Source organism: Barbus barbus (genome assembly GCF_936440315.1).
Source record: "Barbus barbus genome assembly, chromosome: 46".
Taxonomy (NCBI): domain Eukaryota; kingdom Metazoa; phylum Chordata; class Actinopteri; order Cypriniformes; family Cyprinidae; genus Barbus; species Barbus barbus.
The window spans coordinates 24,364,322-24,385,017 of record NC_136724.1 but is presented as its reverse complement, the minus strand read 5'-3'; the positions used below and the strand labels follow the sequence as shown (position 1 = coordinate 24,385,017).

At 36.2% G+C, this 20,696-nt stretch overlaps 1 protein-coding gene across 14 annotated transcripts in view; it reads left to right on the top strand.

Annotated features, from left to right (window-relative positions):
- Positions 1–20,696, top strand: part of LOC306865161 (receptor-type tyrosine-protein phosphatase mu-like) — a 235,032-nt gene that overhangs the window by 167,917 nt on the left and 46,419 nt on the right. For all 14 annotated transcript variants that reach the window (XM_079409588.1, XM_079409585.1, XM_079409584.1 and 11 more), the window contains one exon: positions 19,037–19,188. In XM_079409588.1, the coding sequence (XP_079265714.1) occupies positions 19,037–19,188 (152 nt within the window). The remainder of the gene's footprint in view (positions 1–19,036; positions 19,189–20,696) is intronic.

Sequence of the window (20,696 nt, the reverse complement as noted above, 5' to 3'; positions counted from 1 at the left end):
AAAAGATTCATTCACTGATTTGTTCAACAAGACACAGTTTGTTCATTATGATGCTCAAACACTCTTAGATGAATCTTAATAAGGCATAAGACTTATTTCAATCTTTTCTGTGAACAAATTCAGTAAATATTTCTGCAGATGACATATTCATGCCAGAGACTTTTCTTCATGAGTCACTGAATCATTCAAATTGATTCAGTAAAAAGCACCATTCATTTGCAACTGAAAGTATTCTTATGCATTAGTAAAATATCTTATTAAAATCGCATCTAAGAGACTTCAGTAGCGCTTAAGCATCATAATGAACGAATGATCATTCAGAATGATTTGTTCACTTGAAGGATTTGTTTAAACGAACGAACAAAACACCACTAAAATCTCACTGCTCTAAAATCCTGCTCGACATACACTAAAAGATAAGTATCACAAATAATACAAATAAACCAGTAATATCGAATTAAACTAGTAGAAAACCTGAATTGGTATTTTCTTGTAATGTGTACTTCAGTAATCAGTACAGTACAGTGTAGTTATTAATTAAATCTCATGATTTTATCTGTGATCATGTCGTAGCATTTTCTCCATTTAACATGGACAGACAAACTCATCATGTTAAAACAAGTAAAAGAGATGTGAAAGGACAGATTAAATATTCGAACGTTAGACATTAAAAGTGTATTTTGCCTTACGTTGAGTGTTTTAGAGTTGCACATAGCTCCTGCAGTCAAGACTTAACATAAAGCATCTCTCTCAAAGATGAGAGAGAAAGTTGAGTAGAAAGCGCCTGCCGCTCGTTCCTCTCTCTCTCTCTCTCTCTCCCAGAGCTGGCCGGTTAACTCAGTGTTTGAGCGAGCAGGAGGCCTTAATTAAATCCTTCACCGAGGGCTCACGCAGAACAAGAAACAAATTAATTGTAACAAGAGGATGCACATTTGTCTCGGCTGACGGCTCCTGCGCTGTGGAGGAGAGAGGAAGCAGAGAGAGTCGATTTCCCCGTCGTACGGCGGCTGCGAATCGCCGGCGTCGCTCTCTGATGCAGATAATAGAGCCACCGATCAGACGGCCTGTTTACTCCACATGGTAATGCGATCGGATGAGGCGGCGCAGGAAAGTTTGGAAATGAGTCACTGACAGCAATCACACTCTGTAATTAAATTAGAGTCTAATTATCGTCTATTAATGGGTGCGTGTGGCATACCTGGGGATTCAGAGCCAGCAAATCCTCATAAAACCTCCCAGAGGAGATCGGATGAATCACTGGAGCTTCTGAAGCATTAATCTCTCACACAAACCTGTGAACGAAGCAACCAGCGCAAGCAGAAACCACTGCAAAACTCATCACCATTAACTCACGGTGCTCTGGGTGATGGACAGTTGCTATGTGGCTGCTAGGGTGGAGTCTAGGTGGTTGTTAGGGTGTTTAGGTGGAGTCAAAGTGGTTGCTAGGGTATTTAGTTGGAGTTGAGATAGGTGGTTGCTAAGGTGATCAAGTGGGGTTTATGTGGTTGTTAGGATGTTTAGGTGTAGTCTAGGTGGTTGCTAGGGAATTTAAGTGAAGTCTAGGTGGTTGCTAGGGTGTGTAGTTGGAGTCGAGGTGGTTGCTAGGGTGATTAAGGGAGGATTATGTGGTTGCTAGTGTGTTTAGATGTAGTGTAGGTGGTTGCTAGGGTGTTTATTTAGAGTCAAGGTGGTAGCTAAGATGATTAAGGGGGGTTTATGTGGTTGCTAGTATGTTTAGGTGTAGTCTAGGTTGTTGCTAGCATGTTAACGTGTTAAGTCAAGGTGGTTGTTATGGTAATTAAGTAGGGTTGATGTGGTTACTAGGTTAATTAAGGGGGTTTATGTGGTTGCTAAAGTGTTTAGATTGTAGTGTAGGTGGATGCTAGGGTATTTAGGTGAAGTCTAGGTGGTTGCTAGGCTATTTAGTTGTATTTGAGGTGGTTGCTAAGAGGATTAAGGGGGGTTTATGTGGTGGCAAGGGTGTTTAAGTGTAGTCTGAGTATTTATTGAGATTTAAAAATATGTATTTAATTTATAAATACATATCAAGCTGTATGTAATATTAACTATATATTATTATGACTTAATGTTGTTATTTTTAATTATTATATTAACTTGTTATATTTATTTATTTTTATGTAGTTTATAACTTCTTTATAACTTTTTCAATTATTATTAATTAATTTAATCAAACCAAATTGAATTGAAGTTAGTGTTTTTTGACTTATTGTACCATGAAAATCATCCTTGAAATGTTGCTTTATGAATCAGAGTGTTTGGAAATAGAAAGAAAGTGCATGTTGTAAACACAGTTGTTTTACTGCCTCTATCTAAAGGCCGACAAACATTTATTCCATTTGTAAAAGCCTTGAAATATTTATTTGCAGCATGTCAGGACTCTGTGAGCGGTGTGTAGTTCACAAAGATCTCGTACATGGATGTTTTAGTGGAGTAAAGGTTACAGTGCCGGCTAATAGTTAATGGATGTGATAATGCCATTAGTGTAGCTGATGTGCAGTTACACTCACTCAGAGATGTTGTTCTGGCCTTCAAGGGTGTTCTGATGATACTGATGCACAGGAAAACATCAGACAGTTCTCTGAGGGTCACACACTTTAATGCATGAATACTGTAGGATTTGAGTTATTCTATAGCGCCTGTTGAATATTGATGCCGCACCATAATAAGTTAATATAAGTGTTTCTGACAGATGCTCGTACTGCTGCAGTCGGCTGATGAGCAGCAGATGTTTGAGCTTCACCAGAAACAGTTTAATTAAACTGTCAACACATTACATCTTAATATTTCCCCACGTCATATGATCCTTCATGCCTGAAGAGCACATTCACATAAACACACATCATATTAAAATGACAAATCCAGCTTTTTACTCCATCTTTATTAAGGGCAAACCCAGCACAGCACAAATATTTCTCAAAAATATGATCAAATGTAAATGTAAGCGCTGCCTTGATGTCTTTGTTTCCCATAGGAAAGGACTCGCGCTGTCTGATCTGATTATTGAGTTAAACTGTAAAAGCTTGATCAAGCTGTAATGCTTTAGGAAATCAAATCATACTATGAAGAAAACTTTCTCTGCTAGTTTTATTCTGCAATAACCAGTTTACTCAAAGCCTGCCCCTCTGAAATGCTGATTTGAGATAGTTTGCATTATATTGCAGGCTTTGAGTAAATTCTATTCTACTTCATTTCTATATGCGTACTATTTATTATAATTAAGTTAAATTGAATTAAATTAATAATAATAATTGATAATCAACAATTACAACAACAACAATAATAATTTATATTATATTATATTATAAAAACTATAAATAATAAGCATATAGAAGTGAATTAAAATATGATTATGTGCCACCCGAGCCTGGCGTCATTTCAGTATGCAACACCACAGCTGCTCCTTTAAGAGCAGAGAATGCTGGGAGACTCGTGCTTGTCTGAGGCGTCAGTGTCTGTGAGTGAAAATGTGCAGGTGACCTCTGTATCTGCGGGAAGTGCGTTTGATGGCGCTCTGACAGCTCATGTCAGGCTTCAGTGCTCATTTCAATACACCGTTCAAATCATCAGTCATACATACTAATAGAAACCTCACGCTACTGTGAGCTTAAACCCCTCAAACAAAGAGCAGCAGAGAGTCACTTATAGTTGGACTGATGGAATCAACTGTCATAGATACCTGTATAATGCAATATATCATATACATCTACATCAGCATGCTGTAACATAGCTTTAACACTCTCCTGACGCAAGTGTGAGTGACGTTTGCATATGCAAACTCATGTCATAATTATAGGGTGTAAGGTGTGGTTGCTAGGGTGTAGCTATGTGGTTGATAAGATGTTCTGATTGAGTATACGGAGTGGTTGCCAGGGTTTTGCTATGCGTTTGTTAGAGTTAGAGATTGTTCTGATAGTTGTTAGAGTCTTCAGGAGTTGCTAGGATGTTATGTGGTTTTTAAAGTTTTCTGGTGGTTGTTATAGGGTTCAGGTAGTTGCTAGGGTGTTGCTATGTGGTTGTTAAAGTGTTTGGTGGTTGTTATGGTGTTCAGGTGGTTGCTATGAGTAGTTCTGGTGGTTGCTAATGGAGTTCTGGTGGTTGCCATGGTGTTTCGATGCGGTTCCAAAAGTGAGCTTGTGGTTGTTATGGTTCCAGGTGGTTGCTAGGGTGTTGCTATGTGGTTTCTAGAGTTTTCAGGTGGTGTTGCTAGTTGCTTTCTAAAGTGTTCTTGTGGTTGCTAATGTTTGGGTGGTTGCTAGGGTGCTGATAGGTAGTTGCTAAGGTGTTCTGGGGGTTGCTAGAGCATTTGGATGGTTGCTAGGGTGTTGCTGTGTAGTTGCTAAGTTGTTCTAGTCATTGCTAGAGTGCTGCTATGTGGTTGCTAGAGTATTCGGGGTGGTTGCTAGGGTATTGCTAGGTAGTTTCTAATGTATTCTGGTGATTGCTAGAGTGTTTGGGTGGTTGCCAAACAGTGATTAGAGAAATAATTTCTACTGTATTTACATGGTTTAGAGATACTGTACTGAAATAAACAGTTTAAACCAGTCATAGGATGTTTTGAGGTTTCAAATCCTTCTAAAATCGTCCAACCAGAACACACTTAGACTGGTCTAACTGCCCCCCCCCCCCCGCATAATTGTTTCTTATCTTGAGGTTTTATGCAACCGTATGAGCAATAGTAATGATGACTAGCGAAGATCTCACTCCAGTAAGAAACAGCATTACAGTCTCAAAGTCAAATGAAAACACTTGATAACTGAAGTCAGAACATTTCCTATCTCACTACTACTTCTCTAATTTCCCTTAGCTTGTTATTTTAAGCCAGCATCTTAAAACTGAATTGTGTAAGAATTGCATGAGTGGCACTTGAATTCAGAGACAGTAAAATTGAGCAATTTTCCCCACTAAATGTCTTCAGTTGTTGCCGACATATCAGACCGAGAGTTCTGTTGAATTAGAGCTCCGTTCCCCACATTAGTGGATTCTCCACTGCGTATCACCCAGAGGTGAGTATCAGCAAGATTTAACACCCAGATTTATATCTTTAAACGAGGAACAGAGTGGCTTTTCTCTGTTTTATGTGGCGCTCGTCGGGACAGAGTGCTCTGCTCAAGGGTACATCTGCCGCGCGGCTCTCCAGGGGCCCGAGGCCATCGCCGTGGCACGACGGGGGCTTTTATTTATGTTTCTCTCCTGGAAAACACAGAGAAACTTACTTGTGTTTAAAAGAGCCTTTTTCGAGGTCTACCAGCGCAGATTCGCTCTATCTGCAGGGGTTCAGGTTAAACTTCAAATGGATGTTTACGCTCTGAAAAATGGAAAGGAAAGAGAGAAAAAATGTCTCCGGTTACATTTGAAAAAAATAAAGAGAGAAAACAGATATGGAAAGGTCTGAGGATTGAGTCTGCAGGGACAGTGACTAAAGTAGCCCAGCGGCATTAGATATGCATGAGCGCTGAATCATCGCCGCGCGTCGACTGAAAGCGCAGCGGGAAGGTGCTTGTGTACTTTGTGTTGTCCTTCCTTCTGTCCTAAGATGGCTGGAGGCCATTTGAAAAGAATAAAAACAGATTAACTTGTAAAACTTTATTTTTATAAACCTCAACTAAACTGAAGCTTCAACATCTTCAACATAAAACTGAACTTCATCAGGAATTCATTGAAACGATTTGATCATGTCTGGGTCATTTGCATGAAGAAATGAAGCCTTGTACTGACTGTTTAACCCGAGAGGATGTTCTTTTTCTCGAAAATGCTAGTTAATTTTATCGCATTGGACTAAAACTTAACTGACTTTGCTCACACTGTAGTTTTTGGGGATTTTTTTCCCACCTTGTTACACTTGTGGTGTTCCCAGTCAACCCGGCCTACAAAAAATTGCTTATAATTTTTTCCTTATGCTGTATTCTTTATCTTTTTATCAACTTGTTTTCTTTCAATTAGAACAGGTTTTGAACTGATTAATCGAAGGCCTCATTGATCTGAGCTCATGTACCTAATTTTTCAAGTCAAAATTATCCACAAATAATGCTTTTTTATGCTCAAATAAATGAGCCTAGATCGGTAAGTTCCAAAAAGCAATACAAAACGTGTACTAATTACAAAAAGCATTAACAAAAAGATTAAATACAAATTTTGGTGATGATATAGCATAATGAGATTTAAGCCCAGACCAGGAACACCAAATTAGGTAAAGTGTTAAGATGTTTTGCATTGTGTTCTTATTTTCCTGATAATGAATTTGTCATCTGAAGCGATGCGTTTCCTCTCGGCTGGTGCCGTGCTCAGCATCTACTTCCTGTGTCAGAATTGATAGCGGCGTCTCTGCTTCTGCTGCTGCCAATCTGTCGTTTGTCATTTTCTCGTGCCCGGCAGCAGCGCGCTGCAGAGGAACCTTGTGTTTCATTTTGTTCTGAATTTCCATCTGAGTGAACATGAGGAGAGACACCGTCAACAGCGATTAGACAAACCGTTTCAGCTGTATTTACATGATTGACTGAGACTGTACTGAAACAAACAGCTTAAACTTGTCTAAGGAGCTCCTGAGGTTTCAAATCTCTCTAAAATCATTCAACCAGACCAGCCTTAGACTGGTTTAACTGGTCTTCTTGCTTTTCCTGCATGTGGTTGCTAGGGTGTTGCTATGTGGTTGATAAAGTGTTTGGGTGGTTGCTAAGGTGTTCTGTAGTTGCTAGAGTGATTGGGTGGTTGCTAGGGTGTTGCTATGTTGTTGCTAAAGTGTTCTGGTGGTTTCTAGAGTGTTTGGGTGGTTTCTAGGGTGTTTCCATGTGGTTGTTAAGGTGTTCTGTGGTTGCTATGATGTTGCTATGTGATTGCTAATGTGCTCTGGTGGTTGCCTAGAGCATTTGGGTGGTTGCTAGGTTCTTGCTATGTGGTTGCTAGCGTGTTTAGGTGGTTGCTAGGGTGTTGGGTTACACCTTTTTTCGATAGTCCACTTTAGACATTCTACTAACTATAAGTAACTTTATAACTACATGTCAACTAATTCTCAGTAGGCTAGGTTTAGGGTTAGTAGAATAAGTTGACATATACTTGCAAAGTTTCTTATAGTCAGTATGTTGTGGATCCATCAAAATAAAGTGTTAGAAGATATTACGCAGACAGTCTACTAATACTCTAATGACTGCTAGTTGACATGTAGTTGCACAGTTACTTACTGTTAGCAGAATGTCTAAAGTGGACTATCAACAATAAAGTGTTACCGAGTGTTGCTATGTGGTTGCTAAACAGTGATTACAGAAACTGTTTCTACTGTATTTACACGATTCAGAAAGACCGTACTGAAACTCTAAGCATGTTCTGAGGTTTCAAATTCCTCTAAAAGCATCCAACCAGACCAGCCTTAGACTGGTTTAACTGGTCTTCTTGCTTTTCCTGCATGTGCTGGTACATTGATTGGATTCTGGATCTTCATCCAGAACATTTTTGGGTCGTTTATTGAATGCACTCAGTAACACAATTCCATTTATTTCCCATTTCCTCTCAGCTCGCTTAGTTTTACAGTGAGTCTGACATTTGCAAGGAAATAGGCTGTTCACGCCGATGCCAAATTCCCTGTCGGTGTTTGGGAGGCGTTTCAATCACCTTCCGTCCCAGGTGCATAAACGACAGTCTGAACGTCTCAGGCTTTGTCAGGTTTCAGCGCTGAGACGCCCACGAAATAACCAGATGATGCATCCACAACACTCCATTCCTTTCAAATCCTGCTTTGTAATGGAAAATATGACAATTTTGATATGCAGAACAGTTGTAGCTCCAGTAATCCCATGCTACCAAATGTCTGACAAAATGCAGACACAATAGCACAAAATACCGATCACATGTGTAAGTAGAAACCCAGGGGTGATGAGTTTGTCAGCAGCAAAAATAGAAACCAGAATGAATTTATTAGCAGCGTTTGGATCATAAACAGCTTCTCTGACAGCAGGGACGGATTATGCCGCAGAGGGGCCCTGGGCACGGACTGATTATAGGCCCCCTCAGTTGAAATTGCGGTCATTTTTCTTAAGTTCAAATAGCAATAGAGATAATTACAGCTTTTTATCTCACAGTCCAGGCTTTTTTTCTCGAAATTACAAGATATTAAATCAGAATTGCGAGATCTAAACAGAATTATTTTTTGCAATTCTTACTTTATCTGAATTTTGAGTTTGCATATCACAAATCATTTAAAAAAGATTTTTGAAAACATATTTTAAGAATATAAATATATGTTTGGTAACACTTTGTTTAAAGTGTAATGCATTATAAAAGTAGTTTTAATGGATTTATTATGTCTTGTAATGCACCTTACATTGTACAATCTCGTGAATAATTGTAACCACAGTTAATAAATTATAGCGCTTATCAGTTCATTGTTTCACTATGCAGTTTAAATTCAGTTATAATTATTTACGTTAATATATAGTGAATGCACATTATTAATAATTATATGCCATTATACCCTTTAATAACCCTTTATAATGCATTATACATAAAGGCTTTAAATAAAGTGTTACCATATGTTTTTATTTATTTAAACATTTAAAAAATATACATTTTCCCTCCATATATTTAAATCTAAGAAAATACATTCACATCAGGGTTATTATATTAACTAAAACTAAAACCATATATGTGACCCTGCAGCACAGAATCAGTCATGAGTAACACAGGTATATTTGTAGCAATAGCCAACAATACATTGTATGGATCAAAATTATACATTTCTCTTTTATGCCAAAAATCATTAGGATATTAAGATCATGTTCCATGAAGATATTTAGTAAATTTCCTACTGTAAATATATCAAAACTTCATTTTTGATTAGTAATATGCATTGCTAAGAACTTCATTTGAACAACTTTAAAGGAGATTTTCTCAATATTTAGATTTTTTTGCACCCTCAGATTCCAGATTTTCTAATAGTTGTATCTCAGACAAATATTGTCCTATCCTAACAAACCATACATCAATGGAAATATTATTTATTCAGTTTCAGATGATGTATACATCTCAATTTTGATAAGTTGACACTTAAGACTGGTTTTGTGGTCCAGGGTCACATATAAAACAAAGCTAGATTCCAAGGCAGCATTTCTTATTTTCATTTAGTTTAACTTGATGTATTAAAATAAATAAAAACTATATAGACACATCATATTTTTGTCCATGGAAGACAATTCCATGTTTTTAATCTTTATATTGTTTTCATTGAATCTTCAGTGGAAACCTAGCCTGTGTTCAACAGAAATGCACTTGCTCTTTAGTTTTTAATTTTTAACCACAAACCATTATAGTATCGCTGTTTATCTTATATTTATTTAAATCAGATTATAAATATGAACCCGTATGAGATATGAGTGTGTAATGGGACTAGTATTCACCGTTAAACGACTGTACCAGACGCTCCCACAATAGACCGTTTAAACTCACACATTACAGATTACACTTTAGATGACAACATCCATTAAGTTTCACTCGTGTGGCAGACGATTTGAAGCAAACAGTTAAGTGATTAGCTTCCCGTTGGGCAGAAATGTTGAGCGGCGGCGGGGAGCGGCTGCCATATGGAACGCAACTGAATCAAGAAGACGGATTGGGAGGCGCCCGCGGCGGGAAGCTTGGTTAGCTCCGGGCCGCCCGTTAACACGGGTTCAGCGGTCACCTGCCGCTTCAGATCAATGTGAAGAGCCAGAGAAACACAAATACATTAGTTTGGACCCTGTGTTGAGGAGTCTGTGAGAGACTTTTACCCTCCGCTCATCATCATCATCATCATCATCATTACAGGACGCTGCAGTGATTAAGTGTTCATGGACGTAGATGAAATTATACATTTGTTTCCCACACTTTTTCATTGGATAAGTGTGTTCTCCTAAAGGTTTTCACAGGGGAATTTAGATTTAAAATTCTGAGAGAACAAAGGCAAAAAAATTATTACATTTTGCATTTGGATATATACTATTTAGACATGATCAAGGACCATTTTTGGTCCAAGTTCAGATTTATTTATTTATATATTATATATGTATATATATTATTAAGGCTTGTGGTCTCAAATTGCAGCCTTTGATTGCACTCCTGAAAATGTTATTTTTTACTCATATGCTATTTTACAGATATGCCCTATAAATTAGAATAAAAGTGGAGATTATTAATGTTGAGATATGTTAGATTAAACTGTCGATATTTTGATGTTTTTGAACAAACCAGCCGGAACGCATAAAGAAAATGTTATAAAGAGCTTGAAAAATAAATACAAGTCACTCATACATGACACTCAACTAAATTACACTAAATGTTTATTGCATGTTATTCTACTGACATATTTGTCAGTTCACTTCAATTACATATTTTTATGTTTATTTTGAGTGACTTTCTTTCCTGAACCATGGGCAATAATATATAATATTAGATTAGATTAGATTCAATTTTGTTGTCATTGCACATGCATTTAGCATCTAACCAGAAGTGCAATAAGCAGAGGTACAGGATATACAGTGCCTACAATATGTTACATATGTACAGAAATATACAGATAAGGCAGTACTATGGACATAATTTACACATTTTTAAATACTATCAGTATGATATACAGATGGGAACATACTATACAGATGGATTATGCAGTAAATGTATGTACACTATGAGCAAAAACTATGAGCATAATTACAAATGGATATGAATAAGCTATACATTAAGATATATAAACACTAGTGCAATGAACATTGAAAGTGCATAGAAATAAAAATTTCACTACATAGTACTCAGTGTGTTTTTTTTAACCGATTTAGTGATGGGGAGGGGTGGAGAGTTTGTGGTGGTGTGTGAGGGGGTATCATCGGGCAGAGTTCAGTAGGGAGACAGCTGTAGGGAAAAGCTGTTCCTGAGTCTGCTGGTCTTTGATCGGAGGCTCCTGAAGCGCCTCCCAGAGGGCAGTAAGTTAAACAGTCTATGGTCAGGGTGAGAGGAGTCCTTAAGAATGCCGCGAGCTCGACGTAAACAGCGTTTTCTCTGGACGTCCTCAATGGCAGGAAGTGGTGTCCCTGTGATGCGTTGGACGGTTTTCACCACCCTCTGTAGTGCCTTGCGGTCAGCAGCTGAGCAGTTCCCATACCAGACTGTGATGCAGTTGGTCAGGATGCTTTCAATTGCACACCGGTAGAAGTTCACCAGGATGGCTGGAGACAAGTGGTATAATATAATATATGGTTTCTGTGGGTCTTAAAGTCTTAATTTGCCAAGAGAGTCATGAAATCATGTTATTAAATGTTAAATACCCTGCAAAAAATAATGTCTTCCTTCGTATTGTCTTCCACTACAAATATCTAAACATCCTTAAATCAAGATACATTTAACTGAGATGGAAAATGAAAATATAAAGTATTGTTTTCTGAGAAATGTTTTAAGTATGAACTTGTTTCATTTTGTTACAAGAACAAATATCTGTCAATGGGAAATGAAAACATGTTTTCCCTGTGAATTAAGTAAATTTTTCTGAGCTTTCTGAGACTTTTGTTCTTGTTTTAATCATTAACTCATTATTATGTATTTATTTTCTTTAGGAAACCAGAGTTCTAATCTTCTGTAATTTCACTGATTTAAGGATCTTGAGACATTTACACTAGAAACCAAGACAAAAATAAAATGTCCATATTCTAGTGGTTTGTAGCAGAGCATTTCAAGCCTAAAGCTTCCTTTTTAAAAATATTTTGAACTAAAAAGCAGTGCAGATCGGCTGGAAGTTGTATTTTCAAGCTTTACAAGACATTTACATTTAGAGACCTCGTTCAAGTATTGTGTTCCATTCAATTTATTCTTTAAATGTTCTTTACTTGGTCTTAAAGTCTTAAATTTGCTTTACAGGAACCCTGTCGAACAAACTGGTATTATATGTGACATTCTGAAATGATGGCTACGCCCCTGCTAGCACTGTTGAGCGGCGGGACTCTGTTGTTTGCAGTGCTTTGTCTTCGCGCGGCAGTCTTTAACCCGAGCGTGTCGCTGGAGTCATTAGCGTTTAGTGAGTGCGAATGTATCTGAACCCGCTGGATACGAGGAAACGAGCTGGGCTCGGTAATTGCTGTGCTGCTGTCATGTTCCAGGGCTTTCTGCAGAGACTCTTAATTTGTTTTTAAGTGTAGCATGAGAATGTCAGCTCCAAGACAAATCTTTGCTGATGCGAGCGTCTGAGATGTATGCCAATTTAGGTGATGACAAGACACAGTAAATCCGAAGCCGCTGTTTGCACGGCGTCACGCTAGAGATTTAGTCTCCCGATCTCTGCACTTTGAAGTGTTATTACCTCAGAAATCCCATTGTAGTAAATCAGATCGGAATAATTGGGAATATAAATTAGCATAGAGTTGGAGTTTGAAGGAACAGGCATATCCCTTATTAGCATACATCAGATTCTGTTTGGAAAAGCTATAGAGAAAAAATACAATGTTTTTGTGTCTTTAAAGTATGTTTGACCATTTCATGATTTAATATACCATAACTTTGTGTTATTGAATACTACACTATATACTATAATATATATATTACATTCACACACATAAAGTATATATATTACCCAAGAGTCAGTTCCTTTGTGTTAATTGGAGGGATTTTGCAGTGATTCTTTCTGCAGTTAAATAGTTGCACCAGTAGGTGGCGCCAAGTGACTCTTTATAAATGAGTCATTTGAATCATTCATTCAAACGATTTGTTTGAAGACACTGATTTGTTTGGAATCAAGTTAATGAGTCATCGAATCATTCATTTAATTGATTCACCCAAAACCGCAGAGTCCATTCAGGAACGAAACAAGTGACTCACTGAAGTGAGTCATTAAATGCTTCGTTCAACTGATTCGTTCAAAAACGTTGACTCATTCAGACACCATTACTTGTGTTTTGCTCTGAAATGCAGCTTTGTGTGGAACTATTTTCGTTCCAGAACCAAGTTCTGGAAATATTGTGTCTGAAATGTAAGTGACTTGATATTAACTTAATGTTTATTGAACCGTTTAAAGCAATATCGCACTGGAAACCAAGCTGTTGGTGTGAATCTCAGCTGTGTTTATTACCTGCGGCCTCGTTCCTCTCGATTGACGAGTCCTAGTTGTCGAGCATTTCCATTAATCGTAAATTACATTTGGCTGTGAAATTACCCCCAAAAGATTATTTAAAGCTATTTTGTGTTAAATGAGAAAATATTAGGTAGACATAAGACATAGACATAAAAGAAGATAATTTGAGAAACAAGCAATGGAAGTCGCTGGTAACCAAAACAGCTTTGTTACAAACAGTCTTCAAATTACCTTCTTTTATGTTCCACAAAAGAAAGTCAGTCATTCAGGTTTGAGTAAATGATGTCATAATTGAAATTTTTTGGGTGAACTATCTCTTTAAAGTTTTTTATTTTTTCTTGCATGAAATAATAGTCTAAATAAGAATCTAACACTGCCAGCAGGTGGCGGTAAATGTCTTTGTGAGTCATTCGTTCGATTCGTTCAAACGGCTGATTCATTCAGGAATTCAGTAAACGGCTCTCTTTATGAATGGACCTTTGAATCATTGATTCGCCCAATTCGTCCAAAACGCGGATTCATTCAGAAACGCACAAAAGTTCTGATGTGGCTTTATAGGAAATATTTGTGTTTGCAAAACTGAGCAAAGTTTAAAATATAACACAGTATTAACTTCTTATTTACTGAACTGTTGTGTAAAATCACATTTGCATTCAGGACAAACAGAACTTGTGTGATATTACTCTCACTGCTCGTGTGATATCGCTTATCATATGATATAAATATGAGACAAAACTCATACAGGAGCCTTTTTGCCCCAATATCTTGAATTTTAGGGCATAACTGCATTTATGGAGTTGTTGCCCTGCATCATATTTGTAAGCAGTCAACTGTATGAAATGTAAGATGATGTACAGTTCTGGGGGTAGGGTTAGTGCGTTATTTTAAAATATTTAATAGCGTTATTTTTTTAATAACTAATTAATTAACACGTTAGACTGACAGCCCTAAAATAAACATGTAATTATCGCTCTTCTCCATATAAGTTGAAATCACGGGAAATATTATTGTTCATAGCCGTTAGACGACGAACGTTGCTATGCTTATCACTGTACGTCAGTCAAGCATGGATTTCAATTGCGCAGCGACTCATTTTGAATGCCATTGGTTGGTCCTTGCGTTCACACATTTACTTTTGATTGGCTACCATTCTCAACACTGCAAAAGTGCGTTGTTAATAGAAACCTTTAAATTTAAAGGGGTCATAAACTGAGAAACCAAATTCCCTTGGATCTTTTGACATATAAGAGGTCATTGTACTATAAAACATCTTGTAAGTTTCAGAACTCAAAACTTTCTTGTTAGTCTAAAAACAGCTTATATTGAAGGCAGTCTGCCAAAACGACAGCTTGTGGAATGTGCCACTCTATGATGTAATAGTGTGGATAAACACACCTCCGCGCAAGAAGATCAGCGCCTGCTTCTACATCACTGCCTGTTTAGCCCCGCCCACCGATTCTACATCACTTGATTTGCCTTTTTAGCCCCGCCCACCGATTCTACATCACTTCCTTTTTAGCCCCGCCCACCGATTCTACATCACTTCCTTTTTAGCCCTGCCCACCGATTCTACATCACTTCCTTTTTAGCCCCGCCCACCGATTATACATCACTTCCTGTTTAGCCCCGCCCACCGATTCTACATCACTGCCTGTTTAGCCCCACCCACCGATTCTACATCACTTCCTTTTTAGCCCCGCCCACCGATTCTACATCACTTCCTTTTTAGCCCTGCCCACCGATTCTACAGCACTGCCTGTTTAGCCCCGCCCACCGATTCTACATCACTACGTGTTTTGATGTAAAAATCTCGATAACGGTATAAGTGGACCACAGAGAACGGTACAAAATAAAAAAACAAACGCAGTTCATGGCCCCTTTAATATAATTATATTAATAAAATGTGTGGGTGTGTGTATATATATCTTATTGATTTTTTTTATTATATATAATTTAACAGTTGCAGTATGTATTAATTTAATATAATGATGTTTTGATGTAATAAAAAAATTAAATATATGTAATTAAAAAAATATATGATTAAAAATAAGGGTTAATGATGACTTGCAGAAGCACTCTTGCAGATTTAGCTATATATATGACAGATCCTCCAGTGTTGTGTTGGTAAGTGATCATTAAGGCCCAGATCTCAGTGTGTTTGTGTAGTTTTATTCCTGGAGCAGAGCTGTGGTCGGTTCTGAACAGCTCAGCATCTGTGAGCTGATGTAACGCCACACATACAGTAACACACTCATGACATCAGATTCAAGCACTTCCTGTTGCATCAGCATCATCAGGTGGAATATAGCACACTTTTTCAACAGTTTTTGCTCCCATTTTCCTCATTAATTTTCTCTGTTTCAGAAAAAAAAAACCCTCATTAAAAGGGTTGCACAGGTTGTTTAGTTTCATTTAAATGCATCCAAAAGCACACTTGAATTGTTGCTTCTCCAGGTGTGCAGATCATCAAAATCCTGTAGATTTACTTTGAAACAGTTTTTCACTCAGAGACTGCTAGTAAATTTCACAAATAATCTCAAAGAAATGGCAAATAACACACTGAATCAAACATGAAATTCTGAAGCAGAAAAACAAAAACTCTATTTTCATGTACTACAATGATCTTTATATTATTTCATTAAAAATAATTTTTACAGTATAGATGTTTGTAGAATAAATGACCAGTTTCTAATAAATTACCTGTTTTTCCCATGTTTGTATATTGTATATAATTTAAGAGTTAATACATTTTTATATAATGATAATTTTATTTAATATATAAAAATAATTAATATTTATTTATATATATATATAGTATTAAATATATTATACAATTTAAAAGTTATTTTTATATAATTATTGCGTTTAATATTTAGTATGTAAAATATTATATATTAAATTAAAAGGGGGAAAAAATACTATTTTCTTGTAAAACATGCTCCAAAAATCTTTTATTTGCAATTAAAAAAAACTAACCAAAAAAAAAAAAACATTATATATATTGGTTGAAGATCATTTTCCAATAGGAATAAATGACCAACTTTATCACCAAAAATAATAATACTTTTAAATGAATAATACTTCCAGAACTTGACTTCCATGTAAGAACTTCAGAATAATCGCTGCAGAAAGGACGGCTAAGATACGTGTGTGCATTACTCAGAACCTCTCTAATGGCGAGTAGCCATCTTTTTTCCATTTGTAAAAGCTGGTATTGCGCTGACCTTCAGCAGATGAACGGATGAAGCAGAGAAATGGCTTCACTTTAATTTATTTATGTTTAATGTGCAGCTCAGGTCTGTCCAGGCATCGCCGCTCTGTTTTAGACCACTTAAAGCTGGGCAGGATCCATCGAGTCGCTGCGCTGGTTTCCATTAAAGATACGATCGGCCCCGGCAGACCCCTGAGACCCCGAGAGGAAGCGCAGATCGCATTAAAAACCGCCAGCGGCCCCGAAACACATAGTGCTCTGGAGAGTCTCAGTGTTTACTGCCACCGTGTGCAGATGGCCGCATTAAAGCTCATATCAGAAGCGTTTTATCAGGCTTGGGTTTAGTGCTCGCTCGTCCAGGTGGGTTCATTACGGCTCCTGCAGGTTGTGCCAATGCCAGAGCTTTGCCAGAATCTAAATTTTAAGGCAAATCTGTCACTCTTCTATATATATTATTCAGGATTTAATAAACAAAAAAGCCCATTTAGATTTTGTTTATGTGTGTTCTTCAGAAAAATCCTCCAGGTCCTGCAGATTCCTCAGTTTTCCAGCATCTTTTGCATATTTGAACCCTTTCCAGCAGTGACTTCATGATTTTGAGATCCATCTTTTCACACTGAGGACGATTGAGGGACTCAAACACAACAATTAAAAAAGGTTCAAGTGTTCACTGATGCTCCAGAAGGAAACACGATGCATTAAGAGCCGGGGGTGGAAACTAATGTTTGTAGAGAGAGATGCGCAGACACAGCATGCATGTAACACACACACACACACACACACAACTGTCATCGCTTCGCGTCGGGTGCTTCCTTGCCTCCACGTCATGCATTTAAAATCCTTTGATGCACAGCAAACCATTGATTATCCCTCATATATATATATATTTATAGCATTGGTTTTGGTTCCTTGTATTGTGCATTGAGTGTCTCAGCAGAGCTACAGTGTCAGCAGTGTTTCTGCAGCTTGTATCTGTACATGTGTGTGTGTATATATATATATATATAATGTAAGTATGATTGAGTCGAGGGTGTTTTCACTGTTACTTGAGCAGTGTTAACCCAAATACAAACTAATATTGCATCAGCCTCCCATGACTGAATGTCATCATCACCAAAGACACACCTGGAGTCTCGCAGCCGCTCTTAATGAAAGCTGAGGAGAGCGAGACGAGTGTTTGAGCAGCTGCAGTGGATCTCTATCTCTCCTGAAGCCCGAGGCCATCAGTCGGTTGTGTTCGGCATGACACACGCTCTCAGGAGTGTGCATTAGTGAGCGTCTCGGAGCGCTGCTGCTGTCTGCTGTTTAACGCCATGAAAATGACCCGGTGAATTCACGTCAGAAACACAGTCCTGGTGTCAAACATGCTGGATGTTTTTAAACAACGTCTTATTCACCTTATTTGATAAAGAGTGATAAACCAGTGAATTAAAACCTAAATAAAACTGACATTGCATTATGGCTCAGTGCGATTGTTAATTTAATGAAATAAGTGTATGTGATGCATGTTTTAGAATGAAGCGTGACACGGTGTGCTTTTACGGGATTTAACATTTGAAAAAATCAGGAAATTACTACAGCCATAAATATTATTTGTAGTATTATTGTAATTTTACTGTAATTGTTTTAATTGTTTAGTGAAATACTACAATAGCAACTTCTTATTTTGTTTACTATTTTTAATTTGTAGCAATAATAATAATAATAAAAGTAGTCTGTTACATTGATATGAAATCACAAACGTTTTGGATAAATCTGTAATTTTATTTTTATTTTATTTATTTTTTTACAATTATCTATAAAAAATCTTATTTGTCTTTAATTTTAGAATGAAGTATAACAATGAAATATTTCTTATTTTGTTTACTATTGTTATTTAGTAATATTATTATTGTTATTAATAATAATAATAAACTAATTTGTTACATTGATATAAAATCACAAAAACCGTTTTGCTAAATTGTGCAGCTGGAATTATTATTATTATTATTATTACTATTTTCTGTAAAGTAAAATTATTATCATTGTTATTTTTCAGAAATATTAGATTTTTAATGTTAGATTTTTTTGTTTCATAATGAAATCTTACAATAGTAATATTTTTTGTTTAGTATTTGTATTGATTCATATTAATAATATTAATGAAAATATTTAGTTATATTGTTATAAAATGACTAAATTGTTTAGCTGTAAGCAGTTTTCTGTTTATTTTTCCCTAAATGCTCTTTTATTTTATTGGGAAATATTACAATAGTAATATTTCTTATTCTTTTTATTGTTTGTATTTAGCAATAATAATAGCAGTACTGTTGTTGTATTTATAATGCAGTGCCAGTGTTCCTGTTACCGGGAGTGCAGTTTGTGTTTTACATCAAGGACCACAAGAAACATGGAAACAAGTTTTATTTGAAACTTTATTGTGTTATCCTTGACGAATTGAGTGTATTCACTACTTTTTTTGTCAAATAAAAAGAAAAGAAGAAAAGATGTACACTCACAAAAAGATAGGCTAAATTGTGCAATTTGTTTATTTATTTTTTTACCCCCAAATCATGCATCCATTAGATAAATACTGTGACATGCATCAATGTGCAGCATGCTTGATTTCTGCACAGATGCATCCAGTTTCTCCACACAGTCTCTCATAACTGCCTACTTCTTGACGTAACGCAGACTTTAAAGAAGGACAGAGACTTGGGTCTGAAATGTGCTTTGTGTGTGTTTTTCTGAAGGAAACTGGCGAAGAAGCGTAAGGAGACGCTGAGCAGCACGAGGCAGGAGATGACGGTGATGGTGAACTCCATGGACAAGAGCTACGCTGAGCAGGGCACCAGCTGCGACGAGGCCATTTCATTCATGGACACACACAACCTCAACGGACGCTGTGAGTCTCTGAGCATCACACCACAGTCCACCACAAACCATACAAACCCTCGTCTGTGCAAACACTGAAGACCAGAGCAGAGTCTGAAGCTCTTTTCTGTTCTGAGCAAACTCCAGAAATGTCAAAAAAATAGTATCCTGAAGTGATTTAATGCATCTTATATGTGACCCTGGAGCACAAAACAACAATACATTGTAAGGGTCACAATTATTATTAGGATATTAAGTAAACATCATGTTCCATGAAGATATTTAGTAAATTTGCTACTGTAAAATAAATCAAAACTTAATTTTTGATTAGTAATATGCATTGCTAAGAACTTCATTTGAACAACATTAAAAGCGATTTAATCAATATTTAGATTTTTTGTCACCCTCAGATTCCAGATTTTGATTCATAGTCTGATTCATAACTAATCTACCATAATTATGTAGCGCACTATGAAATCTGTTTAATTTTTCATCACATTACATATTATTTGTTTTTAATTAAAAATTTTATTATTCCATTTTAATGGTTTAATTAAATTTTACTAATAAAAAGGATGTCTAATCAATTGAGTTTATGAAACTTTAACTATTTTAAAATTAATAAATATTTTAACAATAATAATAATACTTCGTTTCATTTTTTCTGAAATTTTGTGTTTTCTGTTTTAAAAGTTTAGGTTCCATTTTAATGGTTTAATTAATTAAATTGAATTCATAAAACTCTAACAATTTAAACAATAATAGTGTCCTATGAAATATTTATTTATTTTTTCTGGATTTGATTTTAATGATTTAATTAGCAATCTAATAAATTGAATTCATAAGACTATAACAATTAAACAATGTTAATAATTACAAACATTTTAACAGTTTTAGAATATATTAAATTTGATTTGTTTTATACATTTTTTAAAATCCTGTGTGGTTTGTTTTTATTTATTCATTTATTTAGTTTCTGTGTTTTATGATGTAATACAGATTTATCATCAAAAATGCTGGTAATCACATGAATACATAAAACTTTAACTATTTAATTAATATTTTACAATGTAATCACTATTACTATTATTGTTGTTATTATTATTATTATTTGGCAGACAAAGTGCTGCACAACAGAAATTTGTCAAAATTGTGTGATATTCCATAAAAAAATCATGCTTAGTAATCTGTATTATTTTTATTATTATTTCAAGAAGCACATTTATAATATTAACAGACACTGTTCTGTATCGCAAATCTATGAAGTGTTCACTTTTGGTTTATTCATCCAAATTTTGCCAAATTAAAGCACAAGTAAATTCCATCCACATTTTCCACATCACCAGATTCATAGGCTTAAATGAGCCATTATTATGATTGATTGAGACATGATTTACAGACAGTCTCAGTCGTCCTGCTCACAGTGAATGTGAAACACTGAGTGAAACGACAGCTTCTTTGATCACATGACAGTGTAGTTTAATATTGCTTCTGTGATGGACGTGTGGCTCTGTGAAGTGGCCACAAACAGGGATAAAT